The following is a 20,328-nucleotide window of genomic DNA, read 5'->3' as shown; positions in this document are numbered from 1 at the left end:
CAGGCACACACAACCCTCCTGTGGAAACATCTTGACTCTGCTGAAAATGAAGGCTGCTGGCATTCTGCTCCTGTTGGCGCTGTCTGTGTACGGAGGCTCTGCGGCCGTGCAGGTTAAGGTGAGGGGAGCCCCCAGAGGGCTTGAAGGGTTGTGGATGCTGGGGGGCTCGGTTGGGGTCTGCAGACCTTTGTGACGCCTTTGCGTTGCTTGCAGGTTGGAGAAAGGAGCTTTCCTTTGGAGGCTGTGAAGCAGCTGAAGCAGCTCTTCAATCTGAACGATGATGCGAGCCCCCACCTGACCGAGGCCAGCGTGGTCTCTGTGTGTGGCCACCCCCTGCTGCCACAGATCTTTCGCACAGTCTGTCAGGGGAAGGCGACAGACATCGTTCTGTCCAGACTGGGTAAGACACCCCCCACCCACCAAGGGACTCCTGATCGATACCAGAATTAAAGATTTAGGCAGTTTGAGTGCTTTAATTCAGGGGTGCCCAGATCCAGTCCCCAGAGGCTGTGGTCCAGCCAGGGTTTTCTGTCCAACCAGGCAGAAAAGGCTTCCTCCAACAAGAGTAGGATCCAGGTAAAAGCTCATCTACCTGGTGGGATAGAAGTCCTGGGCCGGACTACAGCCGTTGAGGATTGGATTTGGGCATGCCTCTTTAATTAGTGAGGCAGAATGATCAAATTGTTTTAGTATTTTATCCACAGTTAATATTGATTATTATACTGAAGATTATAATTATAATAATGGATTTTTCTTCATAAACCGTGAACTAAAGTGAGAAAAGATTCGAGTCGAACATCTTGGTCACTTTTGTTCAGCTCGTTTAAGGCAGGCATGTCCAAACACAGTCCTCGAGGGCCATAATGCAGCCGGGTTTTCTATCCCACTGAATGCATTTTCAGCCTGGTAGGAAAGAAAACCCGGCTCGAGGACCTGGTTTGGACATGCCTGGTTTAAGGTGTTGAAAGACTCTTTTTTATGATTGTTCCTAAACTGCAAAGTGTCACTTTTTGATGGCCAAAAACTGTTGCAAAATTCCCAAGTGATCCGATATTCATGTTTTTCTCTTTTTGCCTGTGACAGTTTACGCCATCACTCCTCTGGATCCATGTGAAATATGCGCCAACCCCTCTTGTTTTGGCTGTCTGAACTGAAGCATCCATCTGCCAAACACCTAAACACCTGAACCACAGGGCTCTGGCGGATCATCGCCACGGCAACAGCTCATTCCTTTGTATGAGCCACCCATGGCTGCCGCAAAACGTGTCCCATCACCAACGTAGCAAACCTGTTTCCGGGGGAGTCCAACCCTGTGGACGTGTGATTTGGCTTCCTCATTTCAATATCTTCTACAATGTTTATCGTCCCTTCTTATTGGAGTTTTAATTTATTTACACTGGTGGAACTTCTTAAAAATAAATCGTATTCTTTGCATCCTTAAAATGCATGTGATCACTCATTTCTCCTCTGGAAGTGTTGGCTTCTTCACATACAAACACAGAAGAGGGAGAGAGCAAGAAAGAGAGGGGGAGAGAGAGAGAATGTGAGGGAGAGATGGAACATTAAGCTGGCAAATAGACGACTTTAAGCACATCACCATGCAAATGAATCAGGCTGCCTGGGTATTTACGAGAAGATATGGTGTGAATATATATGGTTGTGTTAAATATATACTGTATTTTTAAACACAAATGAAACGCTGTTGTGGTTATGAATGATTGACATTATTTTTAGAAATCTAACTACACAAACCGCCGGGATTAACCAGAGACGGGTTGAAAAAAGTGAATCTGGCTTCATTAATCGGGAAGTATTTGTCACCATCTAGTAGTCGTCTATTGGCGTTACAATTGTCGGATTCGTAAATAGTTTCAACTACAATAATACGACGGTGGATATGATGAGATAGTCTAGATCAGGGGTCGGCAATCCGCGGCTCTATAGCGCAATCCTAGTGGCTCCCTGGAGCTTTTTCAAAAATATAAAAATGTAAAAAGATGGTGTGAATATGTTTTGTTTTAATAGAATGACTGTAAAAGGAAAAACATTCTTCAAATTTGCCATTTGCTGTAACAATGTGTATAATAAGTCATATAAGGCTTATATAAGGCTTTTAATTTTTTGCAGACAGATTTTTTTTGTTTTGTTTTTTAGGTCCAATATGGCTCTTCCAACATTTTGGGTTGCTGACCCCTGGTCTAGATAGTAGCATGATTTAATAGTGATGGATATAAGTTGAGCAACGTGCTATAATTCACAGGCAAAATAATGATAAACTAACGCAAATATGCTTATATAAAATAATAGGGTGATGCGTGCTTTTATCCACAAGAGGGCAAAATTTAGTCAGTTATGTGGCGTCAGTGTCATGTTGATTAACGTAAAATCTGACTTTTTAGATGTATTATTATTGTTGTTGTTGTTGTTTTTGTTATTGCAGTAGTAGTAATATAATTCATATAATTAATTAATATCAATAATAATAATAATAATAGGACCCAGTGGACTGTAGGGGACTGGGCTGAGAGGCGGAGGGTTCTTGGCTCAATCCCCAAACATGGAAGGTGTTCTGGTAGTAGGGGGAGGCGCCAGGACACCTCTGGAGCCCTGCCGAGGTACCCTTGAGCATGGTAGCAAAGCCCTAAATGCCCAGGGATGAGCCGTATGGAATTCCTCTGTAGGCTCTCCAGCTCTCTTCCTGTGACCCTGAAAGGGATGAAGCAGTCAAAAATAACAATAAAAACAACAATTACTTTTGTCAGCCTGTGCTCTTTAAAGATCGTTCAGAACAAATATAGCGTTATTGGTTGGTTTGCAATTTATATTTAAAGTTCCACTAATTTGCAGGGCACTTTTGGAATAAAGGAGATATATTATATATTTTATGTATGTTTTCTGGTGTCAGCTTATTTGCAACAGTGATTGTTTATACGCCTTCCAAGGCCCTGTGTTCAGGAGCCATCTCAACGGTCCTGGAAATTGGGTACTTGTGTGTGCATAACCAGGTTTTTGTGGTGACCACAGGTCGGGGGGGGGGGCAGGGATTTGTTGCACAGAGCCCCAAGAGACTCCACTCGGTTTGCTCTCTTTCTCTGAACTAAATAAGGTGAAAAAATTCTAAAAGGAGCAGGAAACTGCTCGTAAGCCTTTTGTCGGCCCTCCTTCTCTGTCATTAATAGAGTGTTCTGTGGAATAAGCAGCAGATGAGCTGGCAAAAAGAGAATTTTTTTTTTCAGGACTGTTGTTGTTTCTGGATTATTTGCAGCTGATGTTACAGGATGCGTCAGTTTTATGGAACTGATTGATGTTAACTGGTGAAAAGATGTTGAAAACAGCAGAAATCGGACCCGGGCTCGGTTCCTAACAAGAGCCTGAACGAGGACACGCAAAGGGGTCTAATCAAGTCCAAACAAACAACAATGTCCTGTTTCCTGCCGTTCGAAAAACGAATCTAATCTTGTTGATCAGTTGTTCAAATTTCTCTTTATTTGTCTTCCAGCTACTTCCTGCCACTGGGGCTTTGGCAGCCATGACAGCGGAGAGGGAAACACGAGAAGTTCACAGGCACAGTTGCTCCGGCTGCCTGCAAAGACCTCAAGAAGAGAAGATGTTTGCAGAACAGCTGAGAAGAGGCCTGACTTGAGATGGAGCCAAAAGGCATAAAACAGAGACCAGCTCCTCCCTAAGGCATCATATATTTGATGTCAGCTTGTTCGACGACTGGAGCGTGTGGCAACAGATCCGACGCCATCGGCCTCTTGCACAGCCGTGATTTGCAGGTTTCAAGGTTTTCAAGGACAGCCTGGACCAAAAGGATCAGCAGATTGGTGGATTACTGACGACTTCATACACCACCATGACTACTGGGCACTACGGTGCCTGACAAGGACAAATCAGCAGCACAGATCACAACGCTACAGCAGAACAATCACTTTGTTTCTGCTCATCGCTGGCGTTTGACTACCTACTCCGCATGTTGGTCACTGAGGAACAAGCTATAATTGAGGAGTTAGCTTCTAAAACCAAAGTTTCAGTCATGGTAAACAGGTCCAGCCAAACTAATGGCCATAATAGCTCAAACATGGACCTTGGAGGACAGGGAGAGATGCCGCTTATGTCCTCTAGCGGATGAAGCCATATTGAAATAGGATTTTAGAGCAGCACAGGTCCTGAAAGGAACATAGGGCAACAAAACAGTTGAAGGAATACCGATGATGAAGAAGAGCCCCGGTTCTAAAGGACCAGGTCAATTAAACACACGAGCCTTTGGGTGTCCCAACAGTCCCTGTAGGACAGCAGGACCACAGAACACCAGTTTTGGACAGGTTCAGAAAAAAGGGCAACACAGGTCCTGGAGGAACAGTATTGAACCAGAGCGTTTGGGGTTAAGGGGGACACGCGAAGCTGGAAGATTTCTTCAGGAATAGAGAACGAGGAGGGCGCTCACAAATACTCTTTAGCAAACATCAAAGGCCCCTTTGTTTTAGGGGGGAAGCAAATCAAATCAATCATTATTTATATAGCGTCTTATACAATCAAAATTGTTTCAAGGCGCTTTCCAGGATCCCAGGGCCTGACCCCAGACAAGCAACAGTGGCAGGAAAAACTCCCCTTTAACAGGAAGAAACCTTGAGCAGGACCAGGCTCATGTAGGGGGACCCTCCTGCTGATGGCCAGCTGGGTAGGGAGAGAGGAGAGGAGAGGAGAGGAGAGGAGAGGAGAGGAGAGGAGAGGAGAGGAGAGGAGAGGAGAGGAGAGGAGAGGAGAGGAGAGGAGAGGAGAGGAGAGGAGAGGAAACCATGACCCAGTGGGGTGACAGAGGCATGTCAGGTGATCATGTTTCCGGACCCCGGCAGCCTTGGCCTATAACAGCACAGCTAAGATGTGACATAATGATTAGACAACCCCCTAAGTATGATAATTTGTGTGTCTATGATAATAACTGGAACTACAAGCAACAATAAGTCTGATCTTAAAAGTAGCGATGGGGTCAGCCTCCCGTACCTGGACAGGGAGCTGGTTCCATAGCAGGGGGGCCTGGTAGCTAAATGCTCGGCCCCCCATTCTACCCCTAGAGACTCTGGGAACCACAAGTAGACCAGCATTCTGAGAGCGGAGCGGTCTATTGGGCTGGTAAGGTGTCACTAGCTCCTCCAGGTAGGATGGAGCTAGGCCTCTGAGGACCTTGTAGGTCAAAAGAAGGGTTTTAAAGATTATTCTAAATTTAACGGGCAGCCAATGAAGCGACGCCATTACAGGAGTTATGTGATCTTTTTTGTCAATAAGCAAGCAGCCAGTGATGGGCTGCAGCCTTGAAAAAGGGCAAAGAGGAGCCTATCTGGTCCAAGGAAGAACAGCCTTCCGTTAATGGCAAGCTAATGAGCAAAAAGGTAAACCGGATGCGATCTGCACTTGGCAGCTCATCCTCTGTCGGAACCATCAGACCAAGGTGGTGGTTCGGGGCCAGAAGAAGACGCCGTCCATCCTCGCGACCACGAGGGTGTCTCGCATCCTCCCCTTGATGCTCCGCATGCCTCCCTTTCTGGGAGCCTCTCTGAGCACAACCAAAGGATTGTCGCAGCAAAGCTGGATGAGATCAGGAGGTCACTTCATCACTGGATCAAAGCACTAATCCTCAGACCTGCGGCCGGTTCTCCCAGTTGTTTTTCCAGTCAAACCACAGTTGAAAAGACACAAGAATGCTGTTTTGACAGCGTGTCCTCACTCAGATGCAGCAGGTGCGCGCTAGAGGGTATTTTTAACAGTGCAACCGGCAGAGAAGAGGCAGAAGCCCAAGAAGCAAAGTGGTTCTTCTGAACCGAGATTTTTCTGAGATTTCTGTGTTTGGACCTGCTGTAACCTGCCATGCGCTCTGGCCTCTGGGAGGGAAGGGCGGCGCTGGGTGGGTCGACGTGCGCATACCGCTGTGGTGGGGGAGGAAAGTGAGGGCTTAAAGGGGGAGGAGGAGGTGGAGGGGAGGGGTGGGAGAGAGGAGACGATAAAAGAAATGGCTCCGATTCAGAGCTCAGCTGTTGGGTAATACAGAGGGGAAGAGGCACCTTCCAATCCGCTCCGCAGGGAAATCCTCCTATTTTTCATTTTTGTGGGTTTTTTGGGTGTTTTTAGACATGATTGTGCAGCCAGTCATTGAAACACTTCAGAACTCCTTTAAGCCTGTTTGCTTTCTTCATTTCTGATTAAAAAACAGACTCTTGTTAAAGTGTCCTTTTGGACAAACCTTCACAATCGCTCGGAGCTGCTGCCCTGTTGTTTTGTTCATTCCTGGAAGCTTTTACACCCGGCGCGAGTGTCTAATGTGGGCGGGGGAAGGGGCCCTTAACGCTTTCAAGATGCGCTTCCCAGAGTTCGCTTCGGACTGGAAGCGGGTTGCTAGAGCCATCATTTGGCCGATCATGTTGACCTGGGGGGGAGGGGGGCTGCGACAACACATCATGCCCCAATCGTCTCTAAATCAACCCCACTAGCTCTAATCTGTGGCTGTATGTAGCTATGTAACCTGTAGCTATGGAGGCGTTTTAACGATCACCTTTATGGTTCGGGGCACACGGGGGGAGGAGATGGACTGATACCAAGTGGAAATATTTGCAGAAGTCAGCTTGCAGGTCCGAATATTTCTGCAACCACTAGCTGCAGAGGGATTAGACTTCATGCTGGTTGCCCTGATAGGGGCTTATGGGAGCTGAAGACCAGGGGATTAGGACTTATTTACCTCTGTCAAGTGGAAAATGACACAAGACTGCAGCATTATGATGAGATCATCTGATGCCTGAAATGGCAGGTGGGACATTCCTCTGTGGTCCCAACCCCAGATATCTCACTAGCGATACACACTGTCCAGGCCTTGGGTGTGTGGGGCAGATTTTGGTCCAGGCACTCAGCAGATCGCCCATCGGTGGAGGGTCACTGGAGCGCTATTTTAAAACGGGGATAATTAGCATCTTCCTGCAGCTAATATATACGTATCGCTGTCTCCGCCGTGAATCCCGACACATTCCCGTCTTACTGCGGAACCACTGTGGATCTGAGGGCCAGAGATCACGTTTGAGACGGACTTTGATACTGACTGTTGCAGAGCTTTGCCTTTCACTCTTTCGCTGCTCCAGGGGGGGCGTTTTAAGACGTGACTTCAAGGACGGACCTCGATCAAAGATTAGTCTACGGTTGCTGGCAGAGAAAGTGGAGGCTAAAGAGATGCTGTTCCCATCTTTAGGACAAGCCTGGAGATGGACAAACTGCTTCCGATTCCATGGATGAATCTAGGAAAAGTGCTTGGTTCCGGATCAGTTTTCCAAATTAAAACACGTACAAAGTGAACTTATAACGTTTAGCAGTGTCGTTGTAATTGTTTTCACCAGCTGGAATAAAACTGGAATAAAAAGACACGTTTTCCTGAATCTGTCTCACGTCACAGTTAACAATTTGGAACAGGTTTAAGAGATGATTAACAACCTTCATCAATAGGAAAAACATGTTTTTGCTGATATTTGCAACCTTTATTTTGAGACTAATTAGTTAAAATTGAACTGTACAACCATTTAACATAGTTATAGAGAGGAAAAGCTACTTGAGGCGTCTTTGTCTTTGCTTAAAAGGAAGAAATGGATAAAGTTTGAGTGTGTTTATGGCTGCCTGAGCAGGATTCTGTGGACCCAGGCCCGGCTTTAACAGCACACACCCCACGCTCCTTATCGCTCGTTTCCGCTCGTTACTGCTCCTTACTGCTCCTTATCGCTCGTTACCGCTCGTTACTGCTTATTATTGCTCGTTACTGCTTCTTACTGCTCGTTACTGCTCCTTACTGCTCATTACTGCTCCTTACCGCTCATTACTGCTCCTTACTGCTCCTTACCGCTCCTTACTGCTCCTTACCGCTCCTTACTGCTCCTTACCGCTCCTTACTGCTCCTTACTGCTCTTTACTGCTCCTTACTGCTCCTTACTGCTCCTCACTGCTTATTTCTGCTCCTTACTGCTCGTTACTGCTCCTTACTGCTCATTACTGCTCTTTACTGCTCCTTACTGCTCCTTACTGCTCCTCACTGCTCATTTCTGCTCCTTACTGCTCGTTACTGCTCCTTACTGCTCATTACTGCTCCTTACTGCTCCTCACTGCTCCTTACTGCTCTTTACTGCTCCTTACCGCTCGTTACTGCTCCTTACTGCTCCTTACCGCTCGTTACTGCTCCTTACTGCTCCTTACCGCTCCTTACTGCTCCTCACTGCTCCTTACTGCTCCTCACTGCTCCTTACCGCTCCTTACTGCTCATTACCGCTCCTTACTGCTCCTCACTGCTCCTTACTGCTCCTCACTGCTCTTTACTGCTCATTACTGCTCCTTACTGCTCCTCACTGTTCTTTACCGCTCCTTACTGCTCCTTACTGCTCGTTACTGCTCCTTACCGCTCGTTACTGCTCGTTACTGCTCCTCACTGTTCTTTACCGCTCCTTACTGCTCGTTACTGCTCCTCACTGCTCTTTACTGCTCATTACTGCTCCTTACTGCTCCTCACTGTTCTTTACCGCTCCTTACTGCTCGTTACTGCTCCTTACCGCTCCTTACTGCTCCTCACTGCTCTTTACTGCTCATTACTGCTCCTTACTGCTCCTCACTGTTCTTTACCGCTCCTTACCGCTCGTTACTGCTCCTTACCGCTCGTTACCGCTCGTTACTGCTCCTTACTGCTCCTCACTGTTCTTTACCGCTCCTTACTGCTCCTTACTGCTCGTTACTGCTCCTTACCGCTCGTTACTGCTCTTGCATCTTTGTAGTAAAATTCCAGCCATGGCTTCCTGGAATTTAATACCGCCCATGTCTGTCACATGCACATAACTGAAGACATGTGTGTGTGTGTGTGTGTAGGTTTGTTTTCTTTGTTCTTAGTCTTTAATTTGAATAAAACTGTTTTTGTTCTTTATCAAATCAAGTTTCCTTAATTCCTACCCTTCCCCCCCATCAGCTAGTCTTATGGAGGTCCAGCAGGACGTTGTTATGAAACCGTAGGAAAGGAAGACGTTTGGAAGCATTTGGGAGGCAGCCGCCACGTTTTTCTCATCCGTTTTACATTCCGCTCAAACCACAACACATTTGGAAAGGGAGAGTGTTTGCTGTGCAGTTTTGGGACCAAGGGTCTGGGACACGGCGCCGCCACCCACCACCCGAGTTAAAAAGGCAGGCGTTTGTGTTTCAATAAAACTTACAGCGGATGATCAGAAACCATTTCCTTTATTGGGTAAGTGACTCGACCACTTCTGTTACTGGGCACACACGGGTCCTTGGGCTTTTCCAATCAATGAAATACATTTACACATTTACGTCCCTCCGTTTTACATTTTTGTTACTTTAGATTTCCATGTTCGTGAGGTAGTTTTGTTAACAGGACATTTAAGCTACACATAATTCCATGCCTGTGAGTCTGTCTTCTCAAAAACTACATTTAACAAAGTAATTCCAAAATATTGTGCAAGGCCTGGCTTCTGCTTAGTATCTCCAACGCCGGGCTTCCTTCCAGTGCGCGGGGCTGTCGGGATGTTTGACCTTTCGCAACAAAGAATTTCGGTTGACGCCTTTTGTGTAAAAAGGATGCCTCTACGACGGTATTACGAGTTAAAACTCGGAAACAGAGAAGTCAAAATCTTAACGCGTATGAGTGGTTAGATGCTCGACAGGGTGACGGAGAGGGAGGTCAAAACAAAAGGCGGATAAGCGTGAAAAGAGCTGCGATGCTGGGGAGGGCGGGACGCAGGCGGGAGCCCTGGTTGTGCCCCGCGCAGTGTTGGCGGTTCTGGCCGATGCAGCTTGCGTAGGCCATCACGTGGGGGATGTAGTTCTGCTCGTGGACCCCGTGCAGCAGGTGGGCCATGGGGCCCTTGGCGAACACGGCCACATCCTCTCCTCCGTGGGTCTCCATGCTCAGGGGGACAGCTGCCTGGGCCTGGTAGTTATTTTCCTCTGGACACAGACGGAGGACAGCAATTAAAGAATGAAGACACGGCCACGGCTAAACTGTGGAGAGTCATTTTTGACTGCTTTCTGGACTGCTTTCTCCCCTTTGGCAGGGGCCGATCGCATATGTGAGCCTCCTCCAGCTTCCAGAGCGCCTCCCAAGTTATGTCCAGTCCATTACAGACCGCCGCCTCACCGCCAGAGACATAGATATACTCACGATAGTCAATAGCAGAAACGTTCTCCCTCCCGCCGTTGACTAATTTGTAGCCCGGTCCGTTTCCATACAAGATGGCGGTGAAGGGCTTTTGGTCAACATCACTCACAGCTGGTGCCAGACCTGCGGACGGGGACATGCTCCTCAACACACGGTCCACGGGGACAGCAGGTCTGCTTCCGCTTCTGCTTCTCATGACATACCAAATATCGTGTTCCCTCTGTGGGTGTAGCCGCCGAAGTTGAAGACGTGAGAGTGATCAGCAGTGACGATGGTCAGGGTGTCGTGGATGCTGGTCATGAGACCCGCCCGGCTGATGGCTCGGTCCATTTCCACAGCTTCGTACAGCGCCTGCTTGGCCTTGCCTTCGTGGTGTCCGTGATCAATACGGCCCCCTGCCACCGGCGCACAATGACGCATGTGTTAGCATTGACAAGGTCTTAAACAATCTGTCATCTGCTTCTAAGTCAATAAGTCAAAGTCACAGCCAATTTTTCAAGTCTTGCTAAGGTCAGCAGGTATGTGCGTCAGGACTTTAGACGCAGCCGGTCGATGACGCATTCCTCTGACAACACCGTTAGACATTGAACCACAACTGGACTACACGCAGTCACGCTGACCCGTGGTTACAGCTCAGCCAGGATGTGCCGGGCATCTTTACGGGCCAAAGTCTGCTCTGCTGCGCTAGCAAAGCTGACAATACATCCCATTCAACCAGGGGAAGGTTCCTAACTTACAGGCAGCACAACAGTCAAGTTAGCAGAAGGAAGAGGAGCCGAGGAAGTGCCACAATACACAGGTGACACCACAGACATTGTTGGGAAGGTCCTGAATCTCCTCAGTGAGGGCGGAGGTGGCAAGAAAAGGCAGATCCTACAATCAGCAGTGATCTTCCGCTTTGACCCCAACAGAAGATCTAAATGCTCCATCAATGAACCACCATCAGGCCTGATGAAGTAAATGCTGCCCTAATATTTATGACAGTCACCTTCCACGAGCAGGTAAAATCCATTGGGATTCTTTTTCAGGATCTTGATGGCTACTTCCACCATCTCCGTCAGTGACGGGTCTGTTTCTGGATTCCTCTCCAAGTCGTACGTCATGTCTTCAGGCTCGAATAGACCTGGAATTACAGGAGCCATCATTGGAACACAATAACGGTACCATAATGATGATAATTATGGCGCCCGCGTGCGCGAGTCTCACCCAGCAAGTAATCCACGTTGTTGGGATTGAGCGATAAGAGCTGCTTCTTGTTCCAGACATAATGGCCGTTCTGCACAATTGCAAAATCAGAATGTGCGCGCTCCCTTTGAGCTCTGCGTGTACGCGGACCTGACGGTGGGAAGCAGAACGTGGGAGAAGCTTACCTTATTCTCCATTTTTTCAATCCACTCCCCCACCAGGTTCCGACCGTCCTTCCGGGTGCCGCTGTACTTTGCAGTATCGGGATACTCCACATCCACCTGGTTTTTAGGGAACATGTACTTCCTCCCGCCGCCCATAATCACCTGCCGTTGAACACAGAGGACGCTCTGTGTTGGCGTTGAATCCAACAAAAAGGCGGATGCTGAAAACGCACCCTGGAGTGAAATGGCCTTACATTGATGTCGGGGATGTTTTCGAACAGTTGTCTGGCGATGTCTTTGCAGCCATCTTGCACTGCCTCCGCCGGCATCGCACTGTCGGACAACCAGTCTCTGTCCACGCTGTGGGCATACGAGGCGCTGGGCGTGGCGTGGTTGACGCGGGTCGTTGTCACTAAGCCCACCGACTTGCCTGCCACACACACACACACACACAATACATGAAATAGCATTGCCTTCTAAGCTAACTGCAGTTTTAGCATCTATCCTTGACATATATCACAAGTTGCTATTCCCAAGTCTGATACTGGAATGTTTTCTCTACTCCGCTAGCACAAGCTGGGCACAATATACCAAAGGAAGTCATGTAACAGGAGACGACTGCTCCAAAACATGCTGGCGTACAGGAGAGGGCAGAACCATCAACAATGCTTCAAAGTCTTCCCAGCTCAGATTAAAACTGACTTCACAGAAGAAACCCTTTAAAGTGAAAGACAAGGTTTCCCTCTTCATGTTCCAGGTTCCTACCGGCGTCCTTAGCCCATTTGAGGATAGAGGTGACTTCGTTGCCCTTTGTGGTGTTGCACTGGGACCGGACAGCAGCCGCGCTCACTCCCACCGTGCCCTCGTTGGCCTTGACCCCGCAGAGGAAGGCCGTGGCCGTGCCAGCGCTGTCGGCCACCTGTGCGTTGGTGTTGTACGTCTGCACGCGGAGAAGAAAAAGTGAAATGCTCCGTTTACACTTGGGAGGATGGACCTTATTAGAATTATTGAACAATCATTGAGCTTCCAGAGGAGAGACGTGAAGCTATAAGGAATAGAGAATTTAATTTACAATCCCTAAAGTGTACTTGTGTATTTCTGATCACTGTTGTCAAAGACACGGGCTTTCCAAGGTTTCCACACCTTATCTGTTGTATAGTTCACAGAAAATAAGTGCTAAGTGGGTCTGTAGCGTCCTGTTGTGACTTTTAGTGCCCTGTCTAAATAAGGCCGAGTGATTAAATTCCTTTTATCATTTGACAGCCCTCGCTTGTTTTATCTGAGAAAATGTAAACTAAAAAATCCTGTAACATAACACAGATGATGATGTGATACACTATGACCTCGTTTACGGTCAAAGACCATTTAGGAAGCCATTAGAGCGACGGCAAAATCAATGCATTGTCCCATACGGGCTGATATAATAACAACTGACAGACCTTGGCCAAAGACACAAAAGGGAACTTGTCCATCTCCAATTGTGTTTCCTCTCCGCTCTGTCCACTCAGCTGTCCCTTCAGTATTCGGGCCGCTGTAACGGTGGGCACGCCCATCCCTGCAGACACCGAAAACAGGTCGATGAACCGCCACGGGCGCTTTCTCACACATGATATTGGTGTTTGCTTTGGCACGCGGGAGCAAGACGACCGCGGGGAGACAACCGCTTTGTCTTTCAGTACAAAAACAACCAGAAAATCCCTCGATAACACAAGCAAAGACATCTTGAAATGAACACAGAGCCAGAACAACAAACGCGGAGAAGGTCCACCGCCCTGATCGCGACAGGTCATCTGGTGTTTATGGGATGGAGGGATGGGAATTCAGTCCCTGCCATGGAAAATGAGTTCAGAAAAGACCAATCGTGAGAAACCGCCATCATGAGGAACATTAGCCAACTTGCTGGAGGCCTCGGGTGACCCCACTTCCTTTCTGAAGCAACATCCATTTTCCCCACTGGGTGCCTGCTACACAACGCAACGCAACACAACACCTGTGGTTCTGACATACACTGGACAAAACGCCAGTCCTAGCGGGTTCTTATGCAACCCAGTTTTACCACTTTCATTACGTTGCCCATAGACCTTCCTGAGTCCAACTGGGCCTGTTCTTTTCCAAGTGCGTCGTGCTAGTAGCCCAGACAGAGAGAGCGGAGGCCCGGTGCAGGGTAAAGATTATTATGGGACCAATGAGCACTGCAGCAGAAACAGTTGCCCAGTGTTCTGGTGCCACCACAGTCTTAGGTTAACATCATTCATTAACTTCTCTGTTAAAAAGAGGGACGGACCCAGCCGACATTGGTATCTAGATGGGGTAACACGTGGTCATAGCTCCGCTTCAGAACCTCTCACAAAGTGTTGAAGCCCACTACCTCACGGTTAATCGCCTCTGGAAAACGAGCCGATGCTTCAGCTCCCGCGTTGACGATTCTTTTAAACGCACAAACATCCTAAAGTTTCCTCTTGAAGCAATATGTTAAACTAAAATGTTCCGTAGGTGGAATTTAAACGCGTTCTCCCACAGCGTTTGATGGACCCGAGTTTTTCTGCTCCCCCCCCCCCTTCTCTATTCATTTACAGGTATCGCCGCCTTCGGAGCTGCATGATGACCTCCGGCCCCGCTAACCCGCTGTATAGTGGATTTTTGTGTGTGTTTCTGTGCCTCTTCCTCTCCTCTCCTCTCCTCTCCTCTCCTCTCCTCTCCTCTCCTCTCCTCTCCTCTCCTCTCCCCCCCCCCCATCAGCAGGAGGGTCCCCCTACATGAGCCTGGTCCTGCTCAAGGTTTCTTCCTGTTAAAGGGGAGTTTTTCCTTGCCACTGTTGCTTGTCTGGGGTCAGGCCCTGGGATTCTGGAAAGCGCCTTGAAACTATTTTGATTGTGTAAGACGCTCTATAAATAAAGATTGATTTGATTTGAATCTCACCGCAAGTCACCCCCCCATCCACACATGTTTAACTGATTAACAAACTCTTATTTTGACCTCTTGCTTGTTAGTGGGACATGTGGAATGTCTACCAAGCTTGTGAAGCCGTTGGTTTATTTATGAACTTATTTGAATCATTTCATGAAATGTTCCACCGGTCAGCAACACTTGACACATACAAAGTATTGCAAGTGAATGTGTGCTGAAAGGTAGCAAGTTTGTCTGCAAGTCTCTTGAAAACAGTTCACTACTGGGGGGGGCATCTATGTGATGGAACCAAACAGGGCCGAGACCCATGTCACTATCACCTGGGTAAATCTGTGAGCATTGGTTTGGTGCACTCTAAAAACACAGAAGAGAGAACAAGCTTCAGAATTTGGTCCCACTGGCTCCCATCTCCCACCTCCCCCACCCAGCTCCGCTGTAGGCGAGTCGCTTGTTCAGAGTAAAGGGAGTCAATAAAGTAGGAAATCACAGAGATGGAGGCTTTGGGCAGGGTGGAGTGTGAACAGAGTTAGGAGCCTCTAACAGCTGGTTGGGGATCAAAGGACTAGTCCTTTGGACCAAGTGCCAGATTTTGGCTGGATATTAAAAATGAGCTGTGACAAGAAAGGTGGAAACAGATGGGTTTTACACAATCGGGGCTCGAGTTGGAGCTTCAATCAAACCACAATGTTTACGCAATGGCATGCGGTTGATTACAAAAGGGTTCTCTGTGACAAAGGAGGGACGAGCTGGGGAGTCATACAGCCATCAGTTAAGATTTTTGTTGAGAACAGCTTTTAAATGATCCTATTGCAGCCATGGTGGAGCACTTGAAGTTCCACTTTACTGGTTGTCCTGGGATCATTTCACTGGGCCGGGGTTGTTGCGCGTCTCCACTGCAGGAACCTCCCACAAACAGAAAAGCTAGGAAGTTTTACGGGGCCGAACCGAGTCCTTGATTCAGGGTAGGTACGTAGATTGGCTAAACCCAAGTATTTAGCCTTCCAGAGACCGTCGTTCATGGCCCCCACCGCCTGTATCGTCTGGTATTTTGGTATCACGGGTCAACAGCTGCCGTTTGTTGCCAGTTGTCTTCAGTGAATGTGCCCCCCATCCATTCCACGGCAGAAAACAGGACCCTGGCACAGGGAGGGTGGGCAGCCTGTAGCATGCTCAGAGGCGCCTGCTGTGGAACTGGTGCAAATATTTTAAACGCCCGTGCCAAGATTTGAGCTAATCGGTTACGAGACCAATTGCTTTGCCCCGAGCCTTGAGCTGCGGGTAGACAAGGTGTGAAAACCACTCCTTCACCCCGGCAAAGCCAAAACCTTTAGACTCTAACAGAGCTTTTGGTTGTCAGAGGACTTGTGTCAACTCAAAGGTCACAGTTTCAGGTAAACAGTCTAACCTTCATAAGATGTCGAAGACGGCGCAGAAATATCGCAGCAGACATGACGGCAAACTGTCCCTGTGGTACGGAGGACTCACCATCTCCGAGGAAAAAGATGAGATTCTTTGCTTTGTTTTGATTGAGGGTTTGGAGGCTCAGGGCGTTCTTCAGGGTCTGCTGGGCCCAAGTGTTCCAAAACTTGGGGTCTTTCTCTTGTTCTGTGGACGACAATAAACCAGTCCACCTGGATTAAATGTACATCTGGCAATTCTTGGTGAGATTTATTAAAATCTCCCACAGGAACTAATTTCACAGGAAATTCCACCCCTTCCCAAAAAAAATGAAAACTTCTAGCCAAAAATTCACTGCTGCAAGCTTTAAAATACGGGCAAAAAACTAAAATCAGGAAAGTCGTTTGTAGACAAACAAACAAAACAAACAAACGAACAAAAAAAGAAATTCTGGTCCATTACACACAGCTACTAAATTTCGGTTTGTGTGTGTGTTCTTCTACTTGCTACATAACAAAATCCACATTCTCCTACCAAAGCGAGGACATTTTTGGGACTGTTTAAGAACGCAGTTTCAAGGTTGAGCTAAGATTTGGGTTTAGGTCAGGGTTAGGGGGTTAGTTGGAATGGTTAAGGTTAGCTAAGGGTAAAGTGCCTCTGAAAGTGCTCCAGCAGGTAGACGTAGAAGGATGTGCGTGTCTGGGATTAAAACATACCTGGGAATGATGGCTTTCCCAGACTTCCTAAGATCAGACAAGAGCCAATGACGAGCACGGCTGGCGCAGTCATGATGTCGTCTCCGGCTGACGCGTTACTTTACGCAGCTGCAACCTGCCACTTTGAGGCGCTGAAGAAGCCGAAAAAAACCAGCCTCGCGGCAGACGTCTCACCCAACTACAGGGAGAGAGAGGGCGGGCGAGCACACACACACACACACACACACACACACACACACACACACACACACACACACACACACACACACAGACCAATAATCAAGTCCCGTGGGACACACTGACATTGGGCATCTGCTGGTTTAACAAGACTTTCTGCCTGCACTATACAATAACCTCACTGTACTGAATGAATTATCTATTTGAGTGAAAAATCCCAGTATTAGTGTGGTATTAATGTGTAGTCATTCTTGTTTTTCTGGAGCAGCGCACCAGCCCTGTCCTTTGGTCGGTGGCGCCTGAGTCAGCCGTCACAGAAACATGATTACAAGGCAAGAAATCAGCTCGACCGGCGCAAAAGCCCGATTTTCCACGAAGAAATAAACAACCGAATGGAGGAAAGTTGTCTGCGTGATATACATCAACGTGGACATCCGTTCTGCCGTGGCCACATTTACAAGGCTGACGGAAGGAACAAAGTAACCCTTTGCTTTCAGATGTTCTGAATTAAAGAGACTGCAGGGATGTGAAGGCTGCAGCGGCCTCCGCTGTTGCCATGTCTGCAGAGCTGCCGTCACACACATATTTGTGTATTTCAAGAGGCAGTCAGTTGGGATAAAGTGGCATCCTTCAGGCTAACGTCAAGCTTTGAAACAGGGTGGGTGTTTTGCGGAGGTCTTGATGGAGTTAAGCTAAACTCCTTACTGTGAATGTAAGTAGCTACAATAGGAGCCTTATGGGTCCCTGCAACTTGGGCTTTCATCTGGACTTATCCACACCCTCCTCCCTTCCTCTGTGCGCTTACATTCAAGGTCGTTTTAATTGGATTTAGCGGCATCACACTGAAAGGTTTAAAGGCCACGATAAAGCCGATTAACAGCAAATGACTGACTAAAGGCAAGAAAACTTGTCAAACACAAACGGTGAATTCTATTGACAGAAGAACTTGTTGGGAGATAGTCGTGCAAACAAAAGATTAACAGTAAATCAATTTTCTTTCTTCATTGCTAGCACCGCGTACTTTACAACATTGTCACGGCATTGGAAATATTTCAACAATGACGACCGTGGCGGGTTGAGAACCAAACCGAGCAGAAAAGAACCAACAGGCAGGAACCTACTGACGTGCTGAATGAAGTCCAAAGTGACTTTTCAGGTCATGTCAGTATTCTCTTGTTTCCATTTCTCAGACCCAATGACCAACGCGGTGGTGGTCACCCTTAAAAGGTTCCAGGTCCACCTAACGGCAGAGAAGCGGCCAATCTGCAGGTAAAGTAGCAAAGCAACGCCAGCACGGCCAGCAAGAGGAGCCCAGTCAGACCAGTGGTCAGAATCACGTGGAACTGGCCTTCAATCATGCTGTCAGGAGAGCTGCCCCAGTCTGAATGTCCAGGGGTGAAAAATGGAGTCGAAATCAGGCTCCCACACTGTTTCTGAGCTGCAGCCACAGCAAGGGGCTCGCATTTGTCATTCCAGCAGGGAGCTGCTCCAGAGGGAGGATTAGACTCTTAATTAAGCTGCGTGACGGACCTAACAGCCTCCAACAAAAGCACAACCCCAACACGTTTGTTGCACTGTGCTGTGGGTGTCAGACAAAAATGTGCTATTCCCACACGGTAGACACACAGCAAAAACACTACATGGATCAGATAGTTGATCCAGATTACATCAGGTAGACAGGACAAACTGTCGGGCCGACAACGTGTTTCTCCAAAAAGCAACCTGTTATCGGTGCGTGAATGAAATGAGCAGGAGAGAAGTTGCGCTGCTGTTTCACTCACCGTAAACGATGTTTTTCCAACTGTGTCCGGAGTTCATTCGGTTCTTAATGTGCAAATACCCGCCGAGGCGCTGGTTCCGGGCGCTTTTGCACAGCCACAACAGCACCACTTTGACTCCGGAGGTTTCCGAATAACGGGTTGTTCCCAAGAGAAAAGAAAAAAGGGATGCCATGCTGCCTCTGCGCAATTAGGTGGGGAACCGCGCCCCCTGTCGGATCATTGGCGCGTTGCTCCAAGCACCGCGCAACGATATAAACAGTGCAAGAAATAAAGCACCTTAACGTACAATTGATTGATGATCTCACTTTTTTGTCATATGCACAAAGATTGCAGCAGTAATGTGAAGCTGTCAATCCTGGGGAAGGGGGGCTCTGAAAGTCAGTTTTGCGTGACTCTGCGTGATGACCCGGGCAGCATACTCCGTGCATGGAGCCTGCTCGCTGGCACTTTTGCTTCAACTAACCGCCTTTTCAGTCGAAGCCTGCAGGCTGAAGGCACACGTGGCGTTCCCCTTCCAGATCCAGCTGACATCGAAGCGCAAAGACTCTGCAGAAATGTCTCTCGGGGAGGATTATCAGACCCGACTGGATGTTTTATCATTCATTGTGGTCAACCAACAGTTTGGCAGAAGCAGAAACGCCAGCAGACAGTGGAATTCCACTTGCTCTGTGTATACGAGGCATTACGGTAAATGAGTAGTAAAACCTGGAGAGATAAATATGTGGAATTTCGTTCAGTAGTTCTGAAATTCTTCATGGTTTATTAATCGGAACAATGAATATGTGTAAGAAAGCGAAAAAGACCTTTGCAACAAGCAATTTTGGGAATGATGAAAACATATTGAGAAGATACATATTTCATATTTTGGGGGAAATTCCTAGTTATCACTCAATGATTCCACTTCAGGGCTGATAGCACTGGACCCCAGGACAATCATTAGTGAATTTTAGGAAATGTACCATTGCCCGAGTTCATCTGGGACATCTAAGACACTGACATCTGGGACAAGGATCTGGCACGGGATGGGAGGGGCGGGAAGTAGTAGAAAAATTTATTTCATTTTAAATGGATAGTTATTTTATTATAGCTATAAATAAGACAGTTAAGGGTTGTTGTTTGTTTGTTTTTACTGCATTGCCGCTAGAGTAAACATAACACATAATGAATTTTAACGTTTACAGTAGCCTACAGACCCGTTTATGAGAGCAGTGACACAGTGATTAAACATAGCTGTCTTTCCGGTCCCTTTCACCCTTACAACAGTCTGTTGGTCTTACGTTAAAACAGCAACTTCCACCAGAAATAAGAGCAGCAAAGTTCCAGTTACCAAATTACAGTCACATTAAAAAATGGCTGCCAAGAAAAGCAGCAGTATTGTATTTAAATAACATTATCATGCCACTTCGTGTCCAACTTGCTGGGTGCAAGCCTCCTGTACAACACTAACCTCTGCCCCAGAAGCATCATCAGCACTGGGCAGGAAGGCCAATGCAGCATTACAGATCTCACCGAGCTGGCATCCTTTTGCTTATTTATAAGATCTTGCATGAGAGCTGGTCATCTGCTCTGGAGTTGTAATATAGTTCGGGGTATGTGCTCTAATACGTTGTATTGTTGTGTAATACATGCAATCTAATTCACAAGTAGGTACAGTGCTGTTGTCCCCATGTATTTGAGTTGTTCCAGCGCTTACGTCACCTGCCGAGAGGCTATAAAAGGAGCCACCTTGGCTGAACTGGCATGTTTACGGCAATGTTTTTGAATGTTCCCGCTCTCGGTATATTTTAAACCGATAGTTCGAGTCCCAGTGCAGACAACAC

General features: G+C 47.6%; 2 protein-coding genes across 5 annotated transcripts; one reads left to right on the top strand and one right to left on the bottom strand.

Annotated features, from left to right (window-relative positions):
* Positions 1–1,443, top strand: LOC105417793 (guanylin-like). The gene is made up of 3 exons (XM_011613597.2): positions 1–118; positions 214–400; positions 1,084–1,443. Exons 1-3 carry the CDS (start codon positions 47–49, stop codon positions 1,152–1,154), a joined length of 330 nt encoding a protein of 109 aa, XP_011611899.1. The 5' UTR covers positions 1–46; the 3' UTR covers positions 1,155–1,443.
* A 7,781-nt stretch (positions 1,444–9,224) lies between these two features.
* alpl (alkaline phosphatase, biomineralization associated) lies at positions 9,225–18,662 on the bottom strand. Of its 4 annotated transcripts, none has more exons than XM_011613595.2 (12): positions 18,509–18,662; positions 16,551–16,728; positions 15,922–16,041; positions 12,969–13,084; positions 12,295–12,469; positions 11,784–11,959; positions 11,551–11,691; positions 11,387–11,456; positions 11,169–11,303; positions 10,384–10,575; positions 10,184–10,303; positions 9,225–9,969 (listed from the first exon to the last, which is right to left on the bottom strand). In XM_011613595.2, exons 2-12 carry the CDS (start codon positions 16,621–16,623, stop codon positions 9,704–9,706), a joined length of 1,584 nt encoding a protein of 527 aa, XP_011611897.2. In that variant the 5' UTR covers positions 16,624–16,728; positions 18,509–18,662; the 3' UTR covers positions 9,225–9,703.
* Between the last annotated feature and the right edge of the window lie 1,666 nt (positions 18,663–20,328).

This window comes from Takifugu rubripes, chromosome 19, assembly GCF_901000725.2.
Source record: "Takifugu rubripes chromosome 19, fTakRub1.2, whole genome shotgun sequence".
Classification (NCBI taxonomy): domain Eukaryota; kingdom Metazoa; phylum Chordata; class Actinopteri; order Tetraodontiformes; family Tetraodontidae; genus Takifugu; species Takifugu rubripes.
Note: the sequence above shows the minus strand (reverse complement) of the source record. Positions and strands in the feature narration are given on the sequence as shown.